At 37.8% G+C, this 27,267-nt stretch overlaps 1 protein-coding gene and 1 long non-coding RNA gene across 4 annotated transcripts; both read left to right on the forward strand.

Moving 5' to 3' along the window:
- LOC109719125 lies at window positions 1,003–2,081 on the forward strand. Of its 3 annotated transcripts, none has more exons than XR_002218620.1 (6): window positions 1,003–1,175; window positions 1,260–1,331; window positions 1,399–1,522; window positions 1,592–1,722; window positions 1,832–1,931; window positions 2,019–2,081. It is a non-coding gene; the product is annotated as an uncharacterized LOC109719125 (long non-coding RNA). The 3 variants fall into 3 exon arrangements; XR_002218618.1 differs by having other exon boundaries at window positions 1,595–1,722; XR_002218619.1 differs by having other exon boundaries at window positions 1,621–1,722.
- On the forward strand, window positions 12,881–26,317 carry LOC109719700 (hydroxyphenylpyruvate reductase). The gene is made up of 2 exons (XM_020246483.1): window positions 12,881–13,505; window positions 25,627–26,317. The coding sequence occupies exons 1-2, from the start codon at window positions 13,074–13,076 to the stop codon at window positions 26,143–26,145; spliced, it is 951 nt and encodes a 316-aa protein (XP_020102072.1). The 5' UTR covers window positions 12,881–13,073; the 3' UTR covers window positions 26,146–26,317.

Raw genomic sequence — 27,267 nt, forward strand, 5'->3', positions numbered from 1 at the left:
TCTACACAATCAAATCCTACGGAGTCCAAGAGCTTTAACATGAGCCAAAAAAGATTCTCTAACAATAGGCTTAGTTAGAGGATTTGCCACCATGCGACTTGTAGAGATGTGTTCCAGGATTATTTCCTTCTGCGCCACTGCCTCACGAACAAAGTGATACTTTAAGTCGATGTGCTTTGTCTTGCCATGATATTTCGGGTCCTTCGTGTATGCAATCGCTGCCATACTGTCACAATAGATCATCACAGGAACGGAAGTACAAGCAACAATCCCAATATTTCGAAGGAACCTCCTCAACCAGATAGCTTCCTGAGCTGCTGCAGAACACGCTACGAACTCCGCCTCCATGGTGGAAAGAGCTGTGCAGGTCTGTTTCTTACTACTCCAAGTTATGGCGTCATTGTCAAGTAAGAATGCATATCCTGAGGTTGACTTACGCTCATCTAGGTCACCAGCCCAATCCGCATCACTATAACCAATGAGACGTAAATCCGTACCTTGATAGCTCAGCACATAATCTATCGTACCTCTGAGGTAACGAAGTATTCTTTTAACAGCCTTCCAGTGGTCCAATCCCGGATTGGACTGAAAACGGCTAATCATGTAATAGGCTGAAATTGGATTAGAAGCTAATTGTTTGTAATAGGCTGAAATTGGATTAGAAGCTAATTGTGATTAAATTGATCACAATAATGCCAAAATAAAAATTAATTGCTTCCAAATTAATTTGGCAACTTGTAGAGGTTATTTGGCGTGAATTGGAAGTGATTAGGAGTGTTCGAAGTGAACTAGACGCGCAAAAAGGCTTTAAATTTGCTGCTGCAAGCTTGTTGTTAGTGCAAGGACTAAACTGCGAACCTGCAGGGACTGAATTGTAAACCTGCAAGCTGCAATGCATTTTTGCAAGTTTAAGGGGTTAAGATGCAGTTTTCTGAGCTTATCACTTAACCCCAGCTGAGTGGAAGTTGTACACGTGCTAGGTAACCCCTTCATCAACTTGATTACATCCAACTTCTTCCGCTCTTTTCTCTCAGCCCTAAGAACAAGTTTAGGGAGAAAAAGTTTGATAGAGTTGGATTCTCCCCTGTGCTGAGCTGCGAGAGGTAATCGAGATGGGAGATGATGCTGTTGGTGTTGTTGGTGCTGAGATCAACTTGATAAGATCCTAGATTAAGGTAAGTTGATGCCATATTGAATTAAAATCGAATTGGTTAGTTTAGAAAAGAGTTAAATGATTAAGTATTGGCTGCCAAAAATAGAAGAAGTGGTGAAGTTGAAGCCCCTGCTGGTCCGAACTGAAGAAATCTGGAAGAAGGAGCTTCGATTTGGGGGTATGTAAATTAAATCCCAATTAAGATTGATTATAGCTGCATAAGGGATTAAAATTATATTATGCAGGTTAATTAAGTCATGAAGGAGATGGAGTGTTTGGTGTATTGAGCTGTGAGGAGAAAAAGGCTTGGTGGAATTGAGGGTCCTTGTTGTTCCAAGCTGAGAAGGATTGGAATGAACTACGAATTAGGTAAGCGAATACTTCTCCCCTGATTTGAGTAAAAACAGTTGTATTGATTACTCTACTAAGAATTATTAGTAGTGGGAATTGGTTATTCACTGCTGCAGGAATTATAAAAGAGAAAGAAAGCAAAATGCTGAAATTCCTGCTGTGAAGGAATTTCCTACTAGTTGGAGCTGCCGAATTGGAGGATTGGGCTATTTGAAGCAGTGAGTAACTCGATACAGCTTTTAATTAAGTTAAACTTAGTTACTAATTAATTAGTATTGAGTTAATTGCATTAGAAAAGATCTAATTGGGGCTGATCGGGATTTTCAGCTAAGAAGTGTGCTGTGAAAAGAATGTGAAGTGCAGAATTTCAGCATACAATTCTTGCTTATTGGAGCTGAAATAGAACTTGATAGAGCTTTAAACTCAGGTGAGATTAATGTGATTTCAGGGTCAATGAGTATTAGTTGCTCTAGGGGAATTATATATAATAGAATTAAGTGTTCTATGCTTGTAGTGGCTGCACAAAGGGAAGTATTAGCGCTGAAATTTCAGCATGGTGCAGATCTTACTACAAGCTGAAAATAAGTCAATTGAGCATTGAAGTGAGGTAAGTCTGATTATGTCTTGATTGAGAGTTGTTTAATTATTATGTAGGATGCTAATTAGGAACTCTATGGGTGTTTGAGCCAATGGGAAAGTGAAAACTGCATTGATGGATTCCGAATTGAACTCTATTAAGCTATTTCACATTACCTATAGTATGTGTATATGTACATATAGGTGTTTGTGAATAGACGGTTAATATAGAAAACTAAATTGAGATAGTTCAATTTGGAATCAGTATAAGAGGAATTGTTGTGGAGAAATGAAATTGGAAGGTTATTAAAGCTTCTAATTACTATCAAGCTTATAGAATGGACTATGTGTAAATGTATATTACCATTATACACACACACTGAGGTACAATGCAAGTTTTGTTAAAATGTAAATATAACCCTAGTTTAATCTCTTTTATTCTTTTATAAATGAAAGTTAGATATGCTCGAAAGTCTAAATTGACTTTCCGACAGGTCGACGACACGCGAATTACGGTAGAGACTGTTCTAGCTCTATTTGCACTGAGTCGCGAGAGATAGTTGTCGATGCATTCCGAGACTTTGATCTGAGTTGATTGACACCACTACAGGTGGGTGGTGCTATCCGAAATCTTTGAATCACCTTTTATGTCTATGATTATTCATTGAGCATATTTATATTTGTAGTCATGCATTATAGGGTGTTTGGCATTGTGCGAGTGAAAATGTGAATTACTATCAACAGTAAGAACTTGTGAACCTTAGAATGTGGATATAGAACCCTATGAATGCATGGACTATAACAATAGTGAACTTGGTGACATTCTAACTAGAGATTTGGTTAGCATCGAGCAATAAAATTGTGAAACTAGTATAAAGAGCTAGTTAGAGTTAAGTTGTGGCATGACCAGTTATTGAATCCTCTAAAGGAGGATTAGATCTTACTCACATAGTCTGTTTTTGGCTTGGCGGTGATCGCTCCACCCAAGCAGTGCACTCCGGAGTTGTCACTTGTTGGGCTAACGTACTTGCCCATGGACTAACGTACTTGTCCAGCAGACGGTCCCGTCGGGTTGTAGCGGAATTCTCCCCGATACTAGGGATTTGGTAGTGAGTTGTAGTTAACCAAACGGTTAACCAAGATGATTGGGTAATGTTTATTAAAAGCATGCATGCATATTTACAGTTTTCATATATTGCTTTCTTTCAGCTTTGTACAGGTATTGTAGTAGTTACATGTTATAGTTGGTTACTGTCTGTTTACTTCTTTTGCCTGCATATGCCTGAATAGACCTAGTGGGTAAGTCGGCGAGGTCGGCGGCCAAACCCACTGGAAACTTATTTGTAGTTCTAACACCACTAACCATACAGGTTCCAGTGCGAGTGTTGTGGCCGAGGATCATGGCAAGGGCCCTACAGCTTAGCTAGCTGACACCAGAGTTTTAGCAGTTACCATTTTGAGTTCATGTATCATCTATTTTGATGTACAGAGACATGTAAATGAATGTATTATAAAGCATGTAAATAACTAAATGTTTCATTTATACAGTTCAGGTTAAAAGTTTTAAATTACAGTGAATTTTCAGTATAGCTAGCTTACTATTACTTGTGATTGTTGCTTGCCCTCGTGCAAGCCATGTATATTGAAATGTTATCCTAGGAATTATTTATTTCTTTATACATGTACTCGTTGTTGTTGAGCCTTGGGCGGACAGAGGAGGTTCTGTCCGTTCGGCGTCTGTGTACGGGCCCGGATCGACCAAATTGGCGATAGCGGGACGTGACAAACCAGGCCCACGGTATAGCATATATCAGGCCGAGTACACATCATAGCATACATCAGGCTCCCGACCGCATTAGCATATGGGATACGATTCATCTTATCCTTCTCTTCAGAAGTTTTAGGTCACTATTTAAGGTTCAAACTCTCACCCTTAGCAATAGGAGTGTCAATGGGTTTGCAATTGTGCATCTGAAATCGTTCTAAAACTTTTCTTAGGTAAGTCTCTTGAGACAGACCTAAAAGTTTCTTTGAACGATCTCGTAGGATCTTAACTCCGAGCACATAATTCGCTTCACCCATGTCCTTCATTTCAAAATTAGAGGACAACCACGTCTAAGTGACGACAATCATCTCCTTATTATTCCCGGCCAATGGGATGTCATCAACATATAAGGAAAGGATTAAAAAAAATCCTTTGGACCGTTTAACATACACACAATGATCTTCTTCAATCATCGTAAACCCATCTTCAGTGATGGCTCGATGAAATCGAATATACCACTGTCTGGAAGACTGCTTCAATCCATAAATGGATCGTTGGAGCTTACAAACTTTATGCTCCTCACCCTTTACAGAGAAGCAAGCAGGCTGATCCATATAGATCTCCTCATCCAGTTCTCCATTGAGAAATGCAGTTTTAACATCCATTTGGTAAAGTTCCAAATCCAAATATGCGACAATGGCCAAGATCAGACGGATCGAAGCAAACCTTACAACAGGAGAAAAAGTTTCTTCGTAATCAACGCATTCTCGTTGGGTAAAACCCTTTGCTACTAGGCGAGCCTTGTACCTATTGATAGAACCGTCTGCCTTGCGCTTAATCTTGAGAACCCATTTATTCCCGATTGTTTTGCGCCCTGGTGGCAAGTCAACCAAGTACCAGACATGATTTGATTTCATCGATTCTATTTCCTCCATCATTGCATCCATCCGTTCCTTATGAGTAGGTAATGAGAGAGCCTCTTGGAAGGATCTAGGCTCATCATCATCATGTGCAGCAACCATGAAAGCTTCGCCCTCAATCTCAAAACGACGACAGGGAATGCCCACACGTGCGCTTCTACGAAGTTGAGGCTCCACATCTAAAGGTAAGTCGCTCCCACTATCCCCAGGAGGTATCGGAGTTGCCTCCTCTGCCTCAACTGAGCGAATATAAGCGCCAATACCAGAGTCATCCATCTCATGGAACTCAATTTCATTTTGAACCTCACTTCTATATGGAAAATCCTCCTCGAGGAATTCAACATCTCGTAACTCAATCTCAGTCAAACTTCCATCTGGCTTCTTTTCAATGAACACATATCCCTTAGAGTAATCAGGGTATCTTATAAAGATACACTTCCTTCCTCTAGGACCCAACTTTCCGTACTTGTGAGAAGTGTTGTGTACATAAGCTGCCGAACCCCAAGGGCGCAGGTGATCCAAATTTGGTTTCCTGCCTATCCATAATTCATAAGGAGTGGAAGATACTATTTTGGAGGGTACACGATTAAGAATGTAGGTAGCAGTTAACAATGCGTCTCCCCAAAAAGAGATAGGCAAATTTGCTTGCGCCATCATTGACCTAACCATGTCAAGCAAGGTGCGATTTCTTCTCTCCGCTACACCATTTTGCTGTGGAGTGCCAGGAATTGTCAGCTGTCCGATTATTCTCTTTTCATCACACAATTCTTTGAATTGTTCAAATAGATACTCGCGGCCTCGATCAGTTCTTAAGATTTTAATTTTCATATTTAACTGATTCTCAACCTCATTTAGATAACGTCTAAAACAATCCAATGCTTCGGACTTATGGGAGATCAGATAAACATGATCGAAGCGCGTATGGTCATCTATAAATGTGATAAAGTAAAAAGCATCATGTCTTGCCCTCACAATCATTGGCCACAAATGTCGGAATGGATCAATTGTAAAGGAAATTCTGCCCTCGAAGCTTTATTAAATGATTTTCGGGTCGTTTTTCCCGCTAAACAATGTTCACATGTGGGTAGGTCGACTTTAGTGAGCGAGTTCAATAACCCGTCTCTAACCAATCTAGTCATTCTATCCTGCCCAATATGACCAAGACGTGCATGCCATTTAATTGAAACATTGTGATCATTCTCAATTGAAGATAACAGGGAAAAAGAATCACTATTATTAATATTATAATCAATGTCCAAAACCATAAACCATTTGACATAAAACCTCTCCCATAATAAATAGTTCCAAGATGAATCTTAACTACATCACTCTCAAAATGAAAAGAAAAGCCTAACTATAGCATAGCAAGAATAGAAAACAAGTTCCGCCGAATTCCTGGAGCATAGAGTACATCATGTAGGTATAAAGTTCGACCACCTTGCATGATCAACTTGTATGTGCCAACGCCTAACACATCAACACTTGAATCGTTCCCCATGTATACTCTTCTGCTCCCAGCAGGCACACGACGGTACTCGACGAATCCCATCCGATCCCTCGCTACGTGGTCTGTTGCTCCTGAGTCTACAATCCACACAGGGAGAGATTCAGCAACAAACGTGTTAGAAGAAACAAAAAAGCGAGAATCGGGATAGAGATGTACCTTCTTCAGCTCAGTGCAATCACGAGCGAAGTGTCCTAGCTGATTACAGTTGAAACAAGTCATCTTTGACTTGTCTTTCTTGCCACCTCGTTTGCTTCTCTTTCTTTTAGTGCTCTTCGCGTTCTTAGGCACGGATCCGCTACGATTTTGAGCCCCAGTAGTCCTCTTTCGCTTGAACCCAGATGTCCTGCGAAAATTTGACTCAGCAGCATTGGCAATTGGAGTTTTAACAGCCTCAAGGCGCTCCTCCTTCAACTCCAAATGCCGCGCAACATCCTCAAAAATTTTGATATTATCATTATGGGTCAAATTTACTCGCATATGTTCCCATGAATTGGGAAGAGAGCGAATCGTAGCTTGGATTTGCTGCTCATCAGTCAAGGTGCCGCCTGCCGACTTTAACTCGCGAATCATGTTTGACATGGTTCTAACATGCTGTTTCATAGTCTGATCGGCACGCTTCTTATAACTGTCAAACCGCATAGTCAGACTGCGCAACCTTGTAGCCGAAGTTGCACCAAATTTTGCTTTGAGAGCCTCCCACATGTCATACGCAGTCGGATACTGCTCACACTCGCACAAGAGATCATTCTGCATACTGCTCAGCAACGTGATGCGAGCAATGCGATCCTTTTTAAGCCAATTATTATAGGCTTCCATATCTCGGCGAGCCTGGGCACTGGTGCCCTCTGTGGGTAGGTCCATTTTATTAGTCAAGTTTTCCAAGACCTCTTGCTCAGCGAGAACATATTGAATTTTACGGTGCCAAATATCATAATTGTCACCATCCAATTTCTCGCCCTTGTTTAAATCAGCAACAATTTGCTTGGAGGCCATTAAATCTCACTTTGTTCATGCAATGCGCAGAAAAGGATATTTTAAAATCAGTACACGATATATATATTTAATTTTGCCGCATCTCTAATTAAATAAATTAAAAAAAAGATCATACATGCGTAAAGGAAAATTTCGCTATGCTAGTAATCACATCACACACCATATGTCATAGTTTTTAAATTATTTAATTAAGATGCACAAAATATATGGGAGTAAAAATATATAATTTACTCTATCAAAAAAAAACCACTAGATAAGGCATGCATAAAAATATATATATTACGCCAAAAGTTACATCTTTTCATCATAAAAAGGCATTATAAAATTTTAAAAGGCATTAGATCATTGATAATACACCTTTTAAAAAAAAAAAAATTTAAAAAAATGGGTGCAGAAAACAAACAAAAAAGAACTTAAAAAAATTTCTGCAAGCCCGTGGGCCCGCACGCGGCCCGGCCCGAGCAAGGCCTGCGGGCAGCCCGCGCGCGCGGCCCGCTGACGGCCGCGGGTCGCGAGGTCAGCCAAAGGGTAGCGCCGCCGCCGCCGGTAGCTGCTGGCGAGGCCCGCCGGCCGCGCGCGGCCTGCGCGCTGATCGAGGCCAGCGCGGCCGCACAGGCCTGGGCCGCGACTATGTGGCGGCCAGTGCGGCCTGCGCCGGCCGCACGCCTGTCTGCACGGCCCGGCGGTTCGCGAGGCCACGGTAGCCCCGCCGCGGCCCGCCGACGGCCCGCCAGTGGCCTGGGTGGCCCGCTGCGGCGGCTACGCCCGCTGGCGGCGCGCAACAGTTGTTTTTTCTTTTTTTTTTTAAGATTGTAAACTCTTCAAAATTCATAACTTGAGATTTAGAAATCCGATTCAGACAAGAAATATGTCGATAGAAAGCTTGTGAGGAGTTCTTCCAAATCATGCAAGTTTCACAATGGGATATGCATCACACATCAAACAAGCCACCCCAAAGTTCCGATTTAGGGTTTCGTTTTTCTCATAAAATACAAAACCAAATCAAATCAAAATTTATAGATCTAATCTACAGCTTCGGTGCTTCAAGATGTGTAAAAATCATGCAAAGATATCTACTTATGAAAAAACCGCCATTAACGCTCACATACATGCAAGAAAAAATCTAAAACATGATAGATTTAATTTAACGCATGTAATCTCGTTAAAGGATTGATCTAGGCCACGAAATCAACCTAAAAAGGCTCTGATACCAATGTAGAAATCAGCGGAAGTATTCGTTCGTACCTTTTTGCGAAAGCGACTTGCGTTACAATGCGATAAACCCGGATCGTCAAGGTTGATTCACGTGTCCTTTGATCGTCCTAGATTAAATCTTCTCACGTTCCGAACTCGCGATGGATCGAACTACAAACGAGCACGATCACAAATCCACCGTTCAAGTCCCTCTTAGAATAATAGGTTGATGGAGGATGTGGTTTCTCTCTTTCGTTTTCTTATTCTCTTTTCTTTTTCCGTTCATCGTTCTATGTGGGATCGCCCGTATATTTATAGGGATTCCAAAATCCTAATAGCGTTAGAGATAAGGCCAAATCGATTATTAATTGTTATCCTAATATGACTAGGATTTATCTCTAACTAGCTTTCCAATTTGAAAGCGAGATTAATCCCAATCTAATTAGATAACATAATATCCGTCGGATCAAACCCGCTTATGGGCATACCCGATTCGATTTAACCGAATGCCAACAGGTATATTACAATACATATGAGTTCCATCAATACTTAACAATGATTGACAATAAGAAAACCTATTAATTGATAGCCCGAATGCCCAAAATACTCATCCAAACCGCCTGACGCCATTTGGCAAGATTTTGGGATCAAGACGCCATTGAGTCCCAAGATTCACGCGCTATAGTACAGATAGGAAGTGACAAAGATGGGTGTATGATTCCTCCCAAACCACCATAGATGATCTGTAGTGCTTTACTTCTAGCCTACCATGCCTTCGAATAAGGTATGTCTACATACAATCCAGTATGCACATTTTCTTTTATTTTCGCCGGTGTCAAAGTAAACTTTACCCTCAATGATGGGAGAATATGTGGAATGTACATATAAGAGATGAAGTATAGTTTTGATGTGCAGTGTTAAGCACCAGAACTATATATGTATGTTGCTCGGCATATGTTTTAACTCTAAAATAAGTCACATCCTTTGGCACCGAAGCATGAAATCTCCAATGACATAAATCTACCACTCATTTAACTGTATAAGCATTTGTCGTTGACTTTATTACTTTCATTTGCACGTTGTGAGCAATATGCCATTCCCCAAGAGTGTGCAATAAACTTGATTTATCAAGAAGTACCCGATCAACCCATGAGTCATCAATGCTAGGAGGGCGCTGTTCAATCTGTGGATGATCAAATTCACTGTTATCGATCACATATTGCTCCATCCAATCGTTATCCTCTACAAACTACTCTGCATGATCTATTACCTTCATTTGGATCATCAACATATTCATTATTGGTGATTGAATCATCAACCTCAGTATATATGGTATTTGCGAGGACCTCCAGTCCGTCATCATGATCTATATCACAGTGGTGACCTTCCGCCACGATATTATCATTTAAGGCCAAATTTGGAGGTCCATGTTCAACACCCTCCTGATCACTAGCGTAACCGTCTTTAGCTACGATCTAGAGTCATGCAAATCATGAAAGATATGAAATCTACAATTATTTTGTAATTAATCACTTTCTAATGCAATAAAATGGTGTATCATTAAATTAATTATAGCGTATTCTAACCCTTCTTGGCATGAGACACCTTATTGTCCACCTAGTGGGGCATGAGAACCAAATGCTGTGGCATGATGAATGGTAAGGACTACCAACAGCTACATTCGAAACTTCGTATTCTCTGCAATTAATGGGAGATAACAACTTAAATATTTGTTATATTACAATAACTATACAAAAGCCATATTTTGCCTTACTAACTTAGGTGGATTTGCTCCTCCTCCAATGTCACACGAAAAGATTCTCTTTCGAGGCCAGGGAATAATACATCTACATTAATGCCACTATTTAACTTTCTTGAATAATACCCCTGACATACAATCATCTATTTTTCAACGAAGATTATCAAACATTCACAGTTCTCTGACAACGCCATCATACTATATAATGAGTCATCGTCTGTAACTTCTCCCACGTCGAATTGATTTCTAACAATTGAGTATCGAACTTTAATAATTAAATGATACTCATCTCTTGAAATATCAATCAATCTATATATTTTTCTCTCGAATTCTGAAAATGTAATATCCATCGGGATACCACTTAATTTCTTACGACTGCTAATATACTATGGATTGCTATCTTGCGCAACTAGTTGTCCATTCCAATGAATAATAATAGCCATATTATGTCGTGCCATCCTAACTTTTACAAAAATATAATATTTGTAAACTAATATAATCATAGCAATATTTGACTAATTTAGAAGGTCAATTGGCAAATATACATGTGTTTATTACACTGAAAAATAAAGAATATTATTCGAGATGTGCATAACCCCTTGAACATTAGCACAAATATAAATCATCACTGAATTTTACAAATTAATTACAAAAACTAGTACAAAGGATTGAAAATTTGAGAATTTATTTTAACCCAAAATAAAATGATTGAAATTAAAGACAAGGCAAATCCACTACAAATTCTATTCATTTAAACATGCTACTTCACATTTACCAAATTTCTTGCACTAAACCTATTACAAATTCCTTTTATACTAGTAAATCATTGAGTTAATGAAATCACATAAAAACGACAAAAAAATATTTAACTAGTATATTCCATCGATAATCATCATTTAAAATAACGAATTAGATTAATGCATCTATTATTCAAGATTCTCCATGCTTAAAATCGCGAAAAATGTCTGCACAGAGGAAATAAATATTGGAAGATATCATAAGCAGTATATGGAGGGAAAATCACATCTAGCAATATGGTAGCACTCAAGTTCTTTGTTGATTACACAATGATATGCAAAATGCAACCAAATTATATTAAGAGAACATAACAAGCAACCAATTCGACAAGCAAGCAATTATATTTTAAAAATTACTAGCATTTTTTCACATTTCTGTCCTATAAACTGAGGACAATGTGGATGCAATGCTAATAGGAGAGAAAGTGGCAGCGGCGGCAGCTTCGGCGACGATGTCGTCGGCGGGGGCTTGGGAGGATAAGAGAGACAGAGAGAGCTCGGGGGAGACAGAGTCGGGGAAGAGGATTGAGGGTGAGTGCGGAAGGGACCGAACACGGTGTACACCTAATGAACGCGGTGAACCATTTACCACATACAGAGACAGTAAATGATTCATTGCCTCTATATGTGATAATTTCATTTTCCATCATTGAAGGCGATAAATAGTTCACCGCCTTCAAAAGCGGTAAGGGGCTGTTTGGTTTGACGTAAAACTGCGAAAAAAAATTTTCGGTGGAAAAAAATTTTCGGTGGAAAAAAAATTTTACGTAGCTTAGTGTTTGGTTTGTAAGAAAAGAAAAATAGATAAAAACCTATTTAATATATTTTTTATTATATAATAATAATTAATATACTATATATATTATTATTATAATTTTTATATATAGATTAAATATATTTAAAATTATAATAAATATATTACATAATATATAAGAGTTATATATTAAAAAATATTAATAAATATTNATCTCAGAAAACAAAATAACTTCATTTCTTTCTGTGTGCTGAAGTTCCAGATTCAAATAGATATATATAGTTAGGGTCTGTTACTGAGACTATATATATATATATATATATAGTTGGACTGGGCTACTATTAGTAGCAAAATTCTATTGTTGCTACCAATTTTTTAGCCTTTGTATCAACTCTTTTCATTATTTCTAACCATTGGATTAAATATTATAACCCAGTGGGGACCACTCAACCCTAGAGGGACCATTCAACTCTAACTGACTAATATCATCCTGATCTTACAATTTTTCATCCAAGGGTTACAAACTTGATAGCAAAAAGAGCGTTTTACTATTAATAGTATTCTAGTCTAATTATATATATATATATATATATATATATATATATATATATATATATATATATATATATATGTGTGTGTGTGTGTGTGTGTGTGTGTGTAAAATGAGCCGCACAAAAACGTGATCCGCACAAAAACGTGGCCATGAGCCGTGCTTTTTTCCTTTGCCAATTTCGTTTTTCGTCGCTCGCCCGCGAAAAACGGAAAGGAGAATTTTCTCCAAATATATAAAACTAGGTTTCACCGAAGATTTTTTTTACATGCAATCAAACACTTGGAAAACTATTTTTCAACTGAAAAATTATTTTCAGCCTATTTTACATGGAACCAAACATAGTCTAAATCATTTATTATATTCGTGATTTTTATACGAGTCGACTCAACCTACAAATGTGATGAATAATTCGCTATTTTTTATAAATGCGGTGAATTCACCGCCTATAAAAAAAATCTACCTCCAGTCGCTGATCTATGTATTTTTGTAAAAAAAACTTTCATATGGACAATTTTTAAAATTATAAAAATGTGGAAGATTATTTATAAAAAAAATTCTCACTCGCATCCTCTTCCGCATGGAACCTGTGGTCGGCCCGTACCTTCCCACCACAACGCGATCCGTGTCACTTCCTGTAATATAATCAATCCCCCATCGCCGGCCACCCAAGCGAAACGTGACGAAGGCGACACCCCTCGGAAGCCCCAAACCCTAACCCTAGCTCCTACGTTCTCCGGGGACGGCGGCGGCGATGGAGTCCCTCGGCGTCCTCATGACCTTCCCGATGAACCACTACCTCGAGGAGGAGCTCGAGCGGCGGTGCAAGCTCTTCCGGCTGTGGGAGGCGCCCCCGGAGAGGCGCGCCGAGTTCCTCCGCTCGAACGCCCCCTCCATCCGCGCGCTGGTGGGGAACGCCAACGTTGGCGCCGACGCCGACACCATTGACGCGCTCCCCAAGCTGGAGATCGTCGCCTCCTTCAGCGTCGGCCTCGACAAGGTCGACGTCGCCAGGTGCCGCGAGCGCGGGATCCGCGTCACCAACACCCCCGACGTCCTTACCGACGACGTCGCCGACCTCGCCATCTGGCTTGCCATTGCTGTCCTACGCCGGCTCTGCGAGGCCGATCGGTACGTTCGTAGCGGGGCGTGGACGACAATGGGGGATTTCAAGCTCACTAACAAGGTATGGATTGATGATCCCTTTTACCTACATGTTGTTACTTTGTTTGGGTTTGATTTTGCTGTGTAAATTAGCTTGAGAAGCTTATCATTTGGTGAAAGGACGTTGTATTTATTAGATTATGGGACCTCAAACCCAAATAGGGTATCAGTAATGTATATTTATAGTAAGGTAAGTGCAACTTCACAAGAATACCCACAAGCAATAAGATATTACAATATATACCAACACTCCCCCTCAATCTAGACGGGAGGAATGAACGTTTAGATTGGAAGAAAAAAAGTAGAAAATTTTGCGGCAGTGAGGCCTTTAGTGAGAACATCGGCAAGTTGATTATGAGTCGGAATGTGTCGGACTTCCATATCACCAAGTGCTACCTTTTCACGAACAAATTGATAATCTATATCAATGTGCTTCATTCGGGGGTGCGTCACTAGATTTTGTGACAAATATGTTGCCCTTATATTATCACAATAAGCTGTAATGGGAGAATTTAATTTGACGTCGAGATCCTCTAGAATCTGTTGTATCCATGTCACTTCAACAGAAGTTGCTGCCAGTGCTCGATATTCTGCTTCTCTACTCGATCGAGCAACCGTAGGTTGCTTTTTCGTCGACCAAGAGAGAAGATTTCGACCAAGAAAAATACAATAGCCCGTCATAGAGCGACGAGTTTGATGACGTCCAGCCAAGTCTGCATCAGAGTACACTAACAACTTTTCAGAATAATTGCGATAAAGCATAAGCCCAAACTGTACAGTACCTCTAAGATAGCGTAACATCCGTTTTGCAGCTTGCATGTGATGAATTTGTGGAGCATGCATAAACTGAGAATAAAGATTTACTGCAAAGGTGATATTGGGCCTTGTAAATGGGAGATATTATAGTCCCCCTACTAAGGTACGATACTCGGGTTGCAAAGCTCACTACGCTCAATACTCCAATCTTGCTTTAGGTTTAGTGGTGTCGGTACTTGTTTGGCATGAAGCTTGTTAAATTTGTTGAGTAGTTCTCTTGTGTACTTGTCTTGTGAAAGTAGCATTCCTTCTGGTGGAAAAGTAGTTTCGATACCTAGAAAGTAGTGTAGCGAGCCCAAAATTTTCATTGCAAATTCTTTTTGAAAAGCTTGAATCAGACTATGGATCAAAGAATCAGAAGAGTGGTGATGGTAATGTCATCAACATAAAGCAGAAGAAAATTTATATCTTTACTAATAGAATAGGTGAACATACTTGAATCAGAGGGGCTTGTCAAAGTCCACATTCAAATAGAAAGCTAGTGAATTGTTGAAACCAGGATCTAGGTACCTGTCTTAACCCGTATAGTGCTTTTTGAAGCTTGCATACATAATCTGGAAAATCAGGATGAACAAATCCAATTGGTTGTCTTATAAAAACCAGTTTAGCAAGACTCCTATGTAAGAAGGTATTCGAAACATTAAGCTGCCTCATAGACCAATTTTGATGCAGACAATAGAAAGAACGGTTCGGATGATGCTAGGTTTCACAACAGGAGAAAAATTCTTCGAGTAGTCAGCACCTTCTTGTTGTTTAAAACCTTGCGCAACGAGACGAGCTTTATATCTCTCTATTGATCCATCTGCTTTTTTGCTTTATCTTATGTACCAACTTACACCCAATTAAGTTTTGAGCCCGATCAGGTGGAACTAGAATCCATGTAGCATTATCAAGAAGTACATTATATTCTTCACTCATTTCTTGCCTCCAATTGGGATTTTTAACTGCTTCTGTGTAGCAATTTGGTTCTGAAGGTATAGCTAGAGCATGGGAAGTAATAAAAGATTGAATCACTTTTGGTTTCAGCGAGCTTGTCATAGAACGAAGTGTCATAGTGTGAGTTCGACTTGAGTGTGATGCTTTGACCTTTGCATTTGACTCTGTAGTTATAGTTTTATTGGCCGGATGCTAGGATATCGGTGAACACGACTTGGAAGCAACAATATCTCTGCTACTTGACTCAACTGTCGGAGATAAATTCATGGGCACAATCAACGGCAATGTCAAATTTGTACTTGAATTAGGAGTTGTTGAATAGGGAGATGTAGCATTTGAAGTGGGCTGAATTTGTGGAGAAGTTGTAGGAATTGATTGCCTGGTTGTTGGAGAAAAAGTTGCTTGTGAATTTGGTGTAGCTTTGAAAATTGTGGAACTATTCAAAAGAGGTTTGATGTGAGAAGCTGTAGTAGTGGTAATTGCGGCAAATGTGCGAGCTGGTGGGTTTTGGAGGATAGTGAATTAATTTAGTTGGCAACGAATGAGAAAATTTGGGTCAGAGAGGGAAATTGATGGCTCAAAGGTAGGTAAGTGGGGAGAAAGATTAGGGGCTTGGGAGTTTTGGAAATCAAAATTGGTAGGGATCACGCTTTGGTGACTATGCTGATTTGTCATAACTAAATATGTAAAAATATTCTCTACAAAATTGACATGTCTTGAGATATGAACTGTATTAGTAGTTAAGTCTAGGCATCGATAACCTTTATAATTTTTACATGTTCCCAAAAAAATACATGATATCGTTCTCGCCACAAATTTAGATATACTTTCAGTGACCAAATTTGGGTAACAAAGGCAACCAACCACTTTAATCAAGGAAAACTCTAGTTGTTTGCCAAATAGGCATTAAAAGGGGGAGTTAAATTGCAAAATCTTGGATGGTAGCTTGTTTGTTATATAGACAGAATAATTTAAAGCTTCAGCCCAATAAGAAGATGGAAGTTGAGATTAAAAAAGCATGCATCGTATAATGTTTGCTAGATGTCGATGTCTTCTTTAGCAACATCATTTTGTTGTGGAGTATTTGAACAAGAAAGACAATGTCGGATGCTATTAGAACGAATATAATTGTCAAATTTTCGATTCGTGAATTCACCACCCCCATCAAATTGGAAAAATGAGACAGTGGTGCCAAATTGATTTTTGATCATGAGATGGAATTCAACAAACTTGTCAAACGCTTCATGTTTATGATGTAATAAATACACCCAACAATATTTGAAAAATCATAAAGAAATAAGACATAACAACGAAATCCGGAGATACAAGAACAAGATGTTTGCCACACATCTGAATGAATTAAATAGAATGCTTTATTAGATGATACCAATGGCTCAGAGAAAGATAATTTATTTTGTTTGCCAAGATGACAAACATTACAAGATGATGAATCGTATTTCAAGATATCTGAAATACAATTATTTTTAGATAAAGCTTCTAAAACCATAGATCCTAGATGCCCTAAACGTTGGTGCCAGAGTTGAGAAGAACACTTTGAAGCAGAAAGTGCAAATGTTGGAGAAAAAGTTGGCAAACTAGATGACAAAAATTTGATAGGGAATAAGGAGCCAAAGCTACTGCATTTGAGAAGTGGTGTCTTGGTCCTTGTCCTTCACCAAGAAACCATGTTCATGGAATTCAAAGAAACAATCATTATCACGACAGAGTCAATGAACAGATAATAAATTTTCTTCAAAGATGGAACAAGAAGAATATTTTTAAGATGAAGAGTTTTATTTGGAGTAGATATAGAAAATTCTCCATGATGAGAGATTGAATGAAAGCTACCATACCTACCATTACCTACCATCACGTGATCAGATCCAGAATAAGTGATGAGAGATTGTAGAATACCTGAATTTCCAGTCATATGAGAAGATGGACCAGTATCAGCATACCAGTGTGACTCAGATGAATCGCCAAGAGTCATTTGCCGCAAATGATTTTGTAATATTAGAGGGAGCAAAAGAGTGATTAAAACAATTTCTGCATTCTAAAGCAGAATGATTCCACTTCGAATAGATCTGACATTGAGTAGAGGGTCGTTGAGGAAGAAAAGGAGGCTGCCCAAAAATACTGTTTCTATTACCACGAGAGTTGAAGGGAATAGGTTGTTGATAATTCATTTTGTTATAGTAATTGCTTCTACCTCTTCCTTTAAAACTATGATTGTGGCTTTTGTGGTTATTATTTTGTTGAGGAGGTCGATTATTGAAATTGGATTGATGATCACGTGCGGAAGAGATAGTGGATGTGGATGAAAGAAGAGCTGAGGCATGAGAAGAATTAACACTTGTAGTAGTGACATGATCTTCTTCACTGAGAAGAAAAGGACGCAAATTAAGAATAGTAGGGTAAGGTTTGCTTGTTTTCAAAACAATGACAAGAGTGGAATAACTGCTAGGTAGTCCTCTAAGAGCTTGTAAAACAAGATCTTCATTAGAAATTGGTTTTCCAATGGCTTTACAAGAACAAGCAAGGGAATGAATTTGCTGAAGATAGGACTCCATTGATAAGGAACCTTTTTTGAAATTTTGAAATTTATCCTTCAAGTGTATGTGAGTAGCAGAGGCATGATCAAGAAACAATTGCTCAAGTGTAATCCATGCTTCATGGCATGTCTCACACCCTTAATTAAGAAGAGTTTTAGAATAGAAGAAGATAAGGAGGCATTTATCCAACTGTGGACAGTAGTATCACATTGATTTCAATGTTCAAAATTTTAAATTCAGAATCTGTTGAAGGTGGGCAAGTGATCAGACCTTCTACCAAATCAAAACATTTTTTAAACATTTTCTTCCATGTGAGATAGTTGAGAAAAGTGAGTTCAACAAGAACAAAATGTTTTATATTTGAGATCAATGGTACCTTATTTGGAAGAGATGGTTTGTAGGAAGATTGTGATCCAACATTACTAGAATGAAGAGGAGACAATGATTTGATTCAATGCAGGAGGATCCATGTAAGGGAAAGAAAGGAAGAAAAAGGAAAGGAGTTGATAAAAGATAAATTGATATGGATGAGAAGAAGAAAGGCTCAGGAGTTTAATTACTGGAATCTGATACCATATTAGATTATGGGACCCCAAACGCAAATAGGGGATGGGTAATGTAAATTTATAGCAAGGTAAGTCCAACTATTACAAGAAAACCCACAAGTAATAAGATATTACAATATATACCAATAGTATTAACATTTTTATGAGGAACGTTTGATTTAGTGTTAACAGCTCATTAGAGTTATCGTCTCTATTCTTGTGCGGAGAATAGGTATTAATACTTGGCAGATTTTGTGGTGTTGGGAGTTAGATTGTGTATAACCTTATTGCAAGTAATCTGCAGAGTTATTTAGAAGCATATGAACTATGTGGTAGAAATTTGAAAAAAAAGGGCATACAAGTAGAAGGGAGAAAAGCTGAGTAGACGGCAAGGAAATGGGTGTTGAAAGAGAGATATTCTGAATTGACTCAGCTGCAGGCCTGCGGCTTTGCCAAGAAGAAAGTATGTAATTATCACTTGAAGACTATGAAAGCCATCTAATTTGGTGCACAAGACTGACAGGGAAGATGGCAGAAAATATGTAATTATCACTCGTAGACTACGAAAGCCGTCTAATTTGGTACACAAGACTGAAAGGGAAGATGGCAGAATGAGAGCGTAAGGGAAGATGACAAAATGAGATGGTAGATGTTGTACAGATGATAATAAAATGGCCAGTGTTCAGGTCCAACTTTAATAGATTAGATCAGGTTAATGTAGATTGAATCTAAATTGGGTCTGCCGAGTAGTACAGTTAAATCATTTGGTGTCATGAATTAATTTGGCTAAATTTGACCTTACATTGAAGATGTGTCTATTTAGTGATTTAGAAACACATTTAATGAGAGAGAATTCTAGTTAATGTTGTAAGATAATTAGATTTTACAAATAATCGTCCTGGTAGCCAAAATATGTTTGGAAACATTTAATGATCTCAAGAGAGCCCTAATATAGCATCATCCTCGTTCTATGCAGTTCTCTTATTCCTGTATGATCTTATCCCTAACAATCACTACAAGAAGATAACCATTTTGTGGAGAAAATTTTCGCCACAATAAGAACAAATTTCGTCACAAAATAGTTTTTGTGGCGAAATATTCTGCACCACAAGTCCGCCATAATAAGCCCGTTGTAAAATATACTTGTAGGGAAAAGTAATTATCTCCACAAAAAGGTATTCTATTTGTGACGAAAATTTTCGGCATAAAATTAGTATATCAATTGTGATGTGGAAAGCATTTGCTGGGAAAAAATTGCCACAAAAGAAGCCATGCATTTGTGGCAAACTATTTTGCCACAGAAGACTTGTGTCAACTGTGACAAAAAAAGTTGGCCACTAATTATTTCCCAAAGAATTAGCCATTGTAATTTTTTTGTGTCAAAATTTTACAATTCATCGATAATAACTCAAAACTTTTATGGCCAAACACAATATTTCATCACAAAATTTAATCTTTTGGGTCAACCATTGATTTGAGACAAAATTATTAAACATTTGCTACTAATTTCTTAATTAGCCTTCTACATAGTATATTCAAATAAATATATAGTTGCACTTGCAATATAAAAAATTGTAAAAGTAATTGAGGCTCTGAGCATAACAATTTTCAAATAAGAACCAAAATATCAATAAAATAAGCTGTTCCATTACTAATATCCAAAACATACAAAATGTTTCATGCATCTCCAACATATACAAATTGTTTAATGATACCACTTTTACAACTAGTTATAAGATTTCTTAAACATAACAAGCTTGAGTACTTTCAAACAAACTGAGAAAATAACATCCAAAATATGAAGATGCTTTAAGTATTTTCAAAATGTGCAAGTCTTCAGTTGTTCCCCTTTCAAAACCACCAGACAAAGGGAAATGAAATCACTGAAGCTCATATAGTTAAAAAAGTTGATATGCCTTGTTTCATCCTGCACAATAAAAAGAGAAAATAAAATTAGATAGTAAATCACCATTTTCTCAAAAACCAAATAACATTTTCATGCAATACGAACTTATTGCAAATATTTCAATCTTAATTGAACTAAAAGTAAGCAAGGTTTCTAAAATTGATGTTTTGTCATTTAATATAGAAAAACTGCTATCCATGTTACCTTCTAGAAATTTCAATCATTTAAATTAAATCGAAAGTATAGATTTATTACTTACAACGACTAGCAGATGTTGGTTGCATAGGCATCCCAATTTCTGATAAGTGCTTATTAACAGCACGCATCTGGGCTTCCATTTGCTCCAATCGTGCCTCTTTTTGAGCTAAATAAGTCTCTGCTTCAGCTCTCGTTGCTCTATTCGAGCTTGTACTTCACTCTCTTTTTGTGCCATGCGTGCCTCTACCTCCTGTTGAATTCGGGCTGTCATCTCAACCTCGATCTCTGCCTATATTTGTGCACGAAGCCGTTGTCCCCTCAGACCGCCATTCTCTAAAGGCTCAGGACCTGGACCCATACCCCGAACATATGCAGATCTGTGTCTAAGTACAATTGTATAAGCTTCACAAGTTGTCAGAATATCTTCTCCTTTCTCTTGCATTTGAGTTGTATGAAGATTTTCCATTTCCTTATATTTCTCCTTAGCATTTGTATCAACCCATGTTCCGTCCTTTTTCTAACTTTCTCCGATAACCTCATATATACAGGTTGTTCCGATATTTCATTGTTTTCTCGTTCATTCTCTTATAAGTCCTTCCTCTATACATTCGTATAGATGCGTACTAGATGTCAAATGATTTTATGAGACAAATTGAAAAACAAAATTCAGACCTGCAACTATGATAAACATTTAAGTATTTTCATAAATACAAGAACTTAACATTTCAGTTAGATTTCTTGCAATGGATTTCGTACCAACACGAGCGAGCATCATTTGCTTCGGCTTATTTGCTTTATTTACCTCACTAATTTTCTACATTCAAGAAACAACAACTAATAAATTTATTTATCAGATGACAATTAGTAATCACTATTCAACTTTTTTTCTACCTTAAATTTCAGATCGCTCCAATAGTTTATGAGCCAATTCCACTGATCTGGATCGATGTCACTAGGGCAGTGAGCACGCCTTTGTTCATCTGTTTTGTATTTTTTGTAATGAAATTGGTGCAAGTCATAGCGCCAACTGTTGAAATGACTTCGGAGTTGGTGTATAATGACTCCAAGGACATAAGTTTGATTTGGAAGGGTGAATTTCTCCTGAAAAGACAATAAAAATAGAGAGAACAAAATATATAAAATTAGATATGTAAATAACTTGCTAAGGGAACAAAGGAAAAAGTTGAGATACATTACATGAACAATTTTCACCATCCTATCGATGGAATGTAAGGGTCTTTTACTCAACTTCTCTACATTTAAAGGAGCATGTTGTCTAATAATTTAATAAACTGTTGTGCATTTGTACCCACTGCACATTGTAAATCTTTAGGCATATCAACTCCAGGTTTGGTCTTTTCTTCTTTTCTTTTTTTCACCCACTTCAAACCAATAGTTTTTCCTCGTGTCCGCTTTCTTTCAGAACATGAAGCTAGTATTAAAACAATCAAAATATTATGAGCTGGTCATATTATCATAAACTATTGTAATAAAGCATTCAAAACTTGTACACTTATTCTACAAAAAAGTTCTATACCTGCACTACTGCTATTTGGACATCAAGTCCATTAGTTTGCTCCATCTGGTGATTTGATCTATTTATCTCTATTCGGGGTCGATGCTCCCCTATTTCCTCGGTTGATGGAATTTCAGGTCGAGCCTCTTGCTCCCTACGCATCATTGTGCTGCCAAGTCTTCTCCGATTACTCCCTTCTTTATATTTGCCGGCCATGACACCTACAATGGTTAGTAAAAACATGCCAAAATGCCAAATTAATAAGACAATATAAAATAAATAGATAAATTTTAAGTAAATAAAGCATAAATCATTTTCTATCTAAACAACGTAAGACATATAAGATACATGTAAAAATGTTAATCAAAGAAAGATTCATGAAGTGTATTTTCAAATTAAATTGGCCATACTTACTATTATTACAAATCATCTTCTTCACTTTCTTCCCATTCCTCTTCTTCCCGATTATCATCAATAAAATCATCAGTACGTCTATCATCATTTACTTTGTGTAATAGGTGATCTTTTTGAATAATAAAACCAGTAACATCATCACGATTTAACAATGTGGTAGCGTCATCATTGCCAATAGCATAGTCAGGTAGGGAATCCAATGTCGTATTCTTATCCCAAGCAGGTTCATCATCACTAGACTCTTCCTCATTAACAATAGGAATATCATAAAAGTTACGAGGTAATGTTTTTACCACCATTCGCCAATCAAGATTTCTATTGTTTGTCACATAATACACTTGTTCTACTTGAAATGCTAACACATATGGCTCATTTGTTGCCAAGTGTCGACTGAAGTTTAAAAAAGTGATCATTCCATTGGCTTCTTTCTTGTAACCCCTTCCCTCATTATATGTATCCCACTAATCACACTTGAAAAATTAAGCACGTTCTTATTGTAAGAAGAAACATAAATCAGAGGTTATATAAACGAGAAGCTCCAATTTGCATAAAAAAATCATATTTCTAAAAATTAAAATAAAGCCCTAAAATACTCAGAAGATAGTGTAAGATATAGCTTTTTACACACGAAGGTATCCCTTTTCTTTTTTCCACCCTAAATACAGACTCCTATAGTGTTATAGTATAATGTAAAACAAAAGGGTGTGACCCCATCCTTAGTCTTGTCATTATGATGTTATAAATTTATAACTTAGCTATGTTGGAAATACTTACAATAAAATCGATTATATTATTACAATTAGAATCAAGTTGACTATAAATAGCAAACAAAATCAATTATTTATTAAAAAAAACTTAGCAATGTAGAAAATTTTTTTAGTATATTTGCTTTGTCTTCCTAAATAAAAATTATGCTCTATAGAAAACAACACTTAGAATCTTAAAAAGTCTTAGGGATTCAAGTTTATATAAAAAATCAATAATGAGACCAATAGTGTACAAAAAACTATCTACAAAGGACGAAACCAAACATCTTGAACAACCCTAGTACTAAAAAAATATTAATCAACAAAGAAAATAAAAAAAAAAAACAAAATTGACCCTCATACTAAAGACCCTAATGATTTGTAAATAAAGTTAATAATGTAATTCTAATTTCTCATGAGATTTTTTCCAACAAAAATTAATAAAAAATCAAAAAAATTAATTAAGGGAGTGGGAAGAGACCTTGAGCGAACAAAGCTTGGTTGCGTGTGCAAACGAGCAAGGGATCGAAGTTGGTTGCATGCGCAATCGTAGCTGACGCGGCGCGTGCAACGGGGGAGGAGCGCATGTAGTTGTGGGGGTAGTCCACGGCCTCGCGGATCAAGGTGGAGACAGGCCCTGCCGTGCCAGAGTTGCAGCAAGAGGGCAGCGATTAGGAAGGGAAGGAGAAGATGAAGGATCCATGAAGGAATAAGGGGAGCAAATGAGAGAGAGAGAGAGAGAGAGAGAGAGATCAGAGAAAGAGGGTAGGTGGGGGTCTAATCATGGTAAAGGTTTTTTTTTTTTTTAAGTTTATTATATCTGCAAAAACATTTTCATGTTGGCGCGCACAAAAAAAAATTGGTGGGTATAATGTCTTGTGGAAAAAGATAAACACAAAATGCAAAAATAATTTGTGGCGAATTGTTATAAATCCCCATAAATTAGTTGATGAAATTTCAACACCATTTCTTTTGTGGCCATATATTGTAAATGGCCACAGAATAATATAAAATTTCTGGTGCCGGCTGTCGCCACATTATTCACTTCGCTTTTTGTGACCAAATATTATAGGTGGCCACAAAATTATAGCGAATTTGTGGCAAAAGGGAAAAAATCCCTGCAATCTGTACTTTGAAATTTATATGAAGATTAGTAGTGGGGAAAATTAAAATTCTCCACAAAAGGTAAGTACATTGTGGGATACTCAAATTGGCCGCAAATAATTCTCCACAAAAGCTTATCTTTCTTGTAGTGAATAATGACCAAAAATTTGTGACATCTATTTCAGCATACCTGCACTCACAAGCCCTACATGTCCTACACACTAAAAGTTGCATCACAATGGTATTAACTTGAAAGGTCCTAAACTCAAAGTCGAAGATATAGTCATCCACGTGATGAAGTTGCTTATCAGGACCAAACTTCATCCACCACCGCCCATGGATTTTAAAGCACCTCAGTGGAACAACTGGAGGAGAATGATCAACTGCCAAAAATGCTAATGTAGGCCAATATCTATTGATATTTCCTTCGAGATTTACTGAATCCTAGATTTCTAAGTTCGGTGATGTTAAACAAGATATAGTGCCTACTATCTATTGACTTGCTTTTCTGACTCTTTAATTGCTTCATAGCCTACTTAGAGACTTGTAAAGTATATAAAAAATTGTATGCTTATAATATGTTTAGGAATAATCCTAAAACTTCGAGCCAGTTATGTCGGTACCTTAACAAATTACCATACAGATATATGAATATCTCCTATTTTAAGTGTTGTTACATGAATAAATTATTGTACCCTCATTCAATCCGTCCTAACTTGTATATATTCATTTTCACAGTTACATAATGCGAAGTTCTTGTTGCTAGCTTGAATGAGTTAATCCTGTTGCCCATAACATCGCACTCTTAAATGAGACTTTCCTTTTTATCAGATTTTTATTTTTTTGGGGGATTGCTATAGTTGCGAAACGACAATGTGAGACAGTGTCTGGTCACATGGTCACACGCGCGTTCGCGGCATGTGACCACACAAAAGGCCCATTTTGAGAAAGCTCCCCAAGGGGAGCTGTCTCAAAAAGCTGCACAGACAGGCCGCACTGCGTGACCAAACAGGCCCAGACACACCTTTCTTTTGCCCAGCGGCTTAATTTATGTAGTCTTTCTGCCTCTCCGCTTTTATAGCAAGGTTGCATACCACCAAAAATGCTTCTTTGTTTTACATTTTTCTTTTTTCTTTTTCCGAAGATCAGGATTGGGAGCATCTATGTCGTGCCTGTCCTTGCTTGGGTTTTGACCTAGGTTACTTTTCTGCATTGAAAGTGCTTATATAGATGAGTCTAAATCTTGTTATATATGTGAAAAGATTCTTTCTCCACAGCTGCTGTTAGATTTGTTGTTGTAAATGCAGCTGTGAGAGAACTTATGGACAAATTGTTTTCAATTCAATCAGGTAATTGTTAAATTTGAGTTAAAAAGCTCTTGACTCTGTATTTACTGTAATGTCTCTGCAGTTCAGTGGCAAAAGAGTTGGCATTCTTGGGCTTGGCAGGATTGGCTTAGCCATTGCCAAGCGCGCCGAAGCATTTGACTGTCCCATCAGCTACTACTCAAGATCAGAAAAACCTTACCCAAACTACAAATACTACCCAAGTGTTATTGACCTGGCATCACACTGTGACGTGCTGGTGGTTGCGTGTCCGCTGACGGAGGAGACCCATCATATCATCAACCGCCAGGTCATTGATGCCCTAGGCCCGAATGGGGTGCTCATAAACATCGGCCGCGGGCCGCATGTAGACGAGTCTGAGCTCATTGCTGCCCTACTCGAGGGTCGACTAGGGGGGGCTGGTCTAGATGTGTTTGAGAAGGAGCCGTACGTGCCGGAGGAGCTGTTTAGTTTGGAAAACGTTGTGGTTGTGCCGCATGTGGCAAGTGCGACATGGGAGACCCGCAAAGCAATGGCGGACCTGGTTCTTGGAAACCTAGAGGCACACGTGACGAACAAGCCGCTGTTGACTCCTATAGTGTGATTTGTTTAGGGTTAGTTTGAGAAAGCTTTGGTATATACTGTGAAGCAGATTTATTTGATGAATGGAACAGATGTGTCCTTGAGACCAACTGTTGTTTGGAAATAAAAGATCGATGGCTTCCAAGCAATCCCTTTTAAACCCAGATCTAAAGTACAAAGATTTTAGACTCGAACTCGGAATTTCTTTATTAGCTTACATCATTCTTTTACATTCTTTTCATCAGTTGGCATATTTGGTTTTCCTCTACCTTTCAGAGAGCTGTTTTATATGAAAAGCATAGATTAGATTTTGACATGTAAACAAATTTAAGTTCATGCTTTCAGCGACTTCGACTAGTGCAGGAAGTAAGCAAGCTTCTCTTTCGTTGGTAATGAAACGGTTCTTATGTATAAAAGACAACCTTAGAAGGTTAAAATGTACACAATCCAAAAACAGTTTGTTTCGGAAACCTAAAAAATATCAAAAAGACAAAAGAGTTTGAAGAGCTTCCAAACAAAATAAAATAAAAACAATAATAGGAAAGAAAAAAGATCAGACATTCTGTAACTCCGTGGAGCTGTCCTTTGATTTTCAAAGAACGACGCTCAAAATGTGAAATTTGTATTATTCCATAAACAGTTTGATTAGACAGCATTTAAAAATTTTGTGCAGAGCCATAAAAACAGAAGCGCTTATTGAAGGTATTCCGCTATGATGAGCAGCGAAAATTATCTCAGGCATTCCAAAAAGTTATATTCTTGCCTTCAAAACTGAAATTATAAGTTTGTTGGTCTAAGCAGTGAGATACAGTGCTTTTAAAAAAGTCTAGTGGAAAATAATGTGGTGCTGTAAAAAAATATTATTGTGTGTTTGGTTGATTTTACCATTAAGTGTTGTTTATTATAGAAATCTATTTTGCAAAAATTCTATTATATTATGTAAAATACAGAAAAAAATTTAAACTTAAAAGTCAAGATGCATGCAGATCCCTCAACAGAAAACAATTTTAAAATGGGCTTTTTTTGCAATTGGCCCCTGAAAAAATATTATTTTAAAAATAGCCCTGTCACGCCTCGGATTACTCGTTTTTCCGAACACGCCGACAAATCCGCCGTATACAAAAGAATTTTATAAAACATCGGT

This window comes from Ananas comosus, linkage group 13 (assembly GCF_001540865.1).
Source record: "Ananas comosus cultivar F153 linkage group 13, ASM154086v1, whole genome shotgun sequence".
Taxonomy (NCBI): Eukaryota; Viridiplantae; Streptophyta; class Magnoliopsida; order Poales; family Bromeliaceae; genus Ananas; species Ananas comosus.

What these genes read in the sequence shown, in the direction of transcription:
- LOC109719700 (XM_020246483.1), top strand. Translation starts at nt 13,074, where the DNA reads ATGGAGTCCCTCGGCGTCCTCATGACCTTCCCGATGAACCACTACCTC. An exon ending in ATTTCAAGCTCACTAACAAG is followed by an intron (nt 13,506 to 25,626) that starts GTATGGATTGAT and finishes ATGTCTCTGCAG; the next exon opens with TTCAGTGGCAAAAGAGTTGG.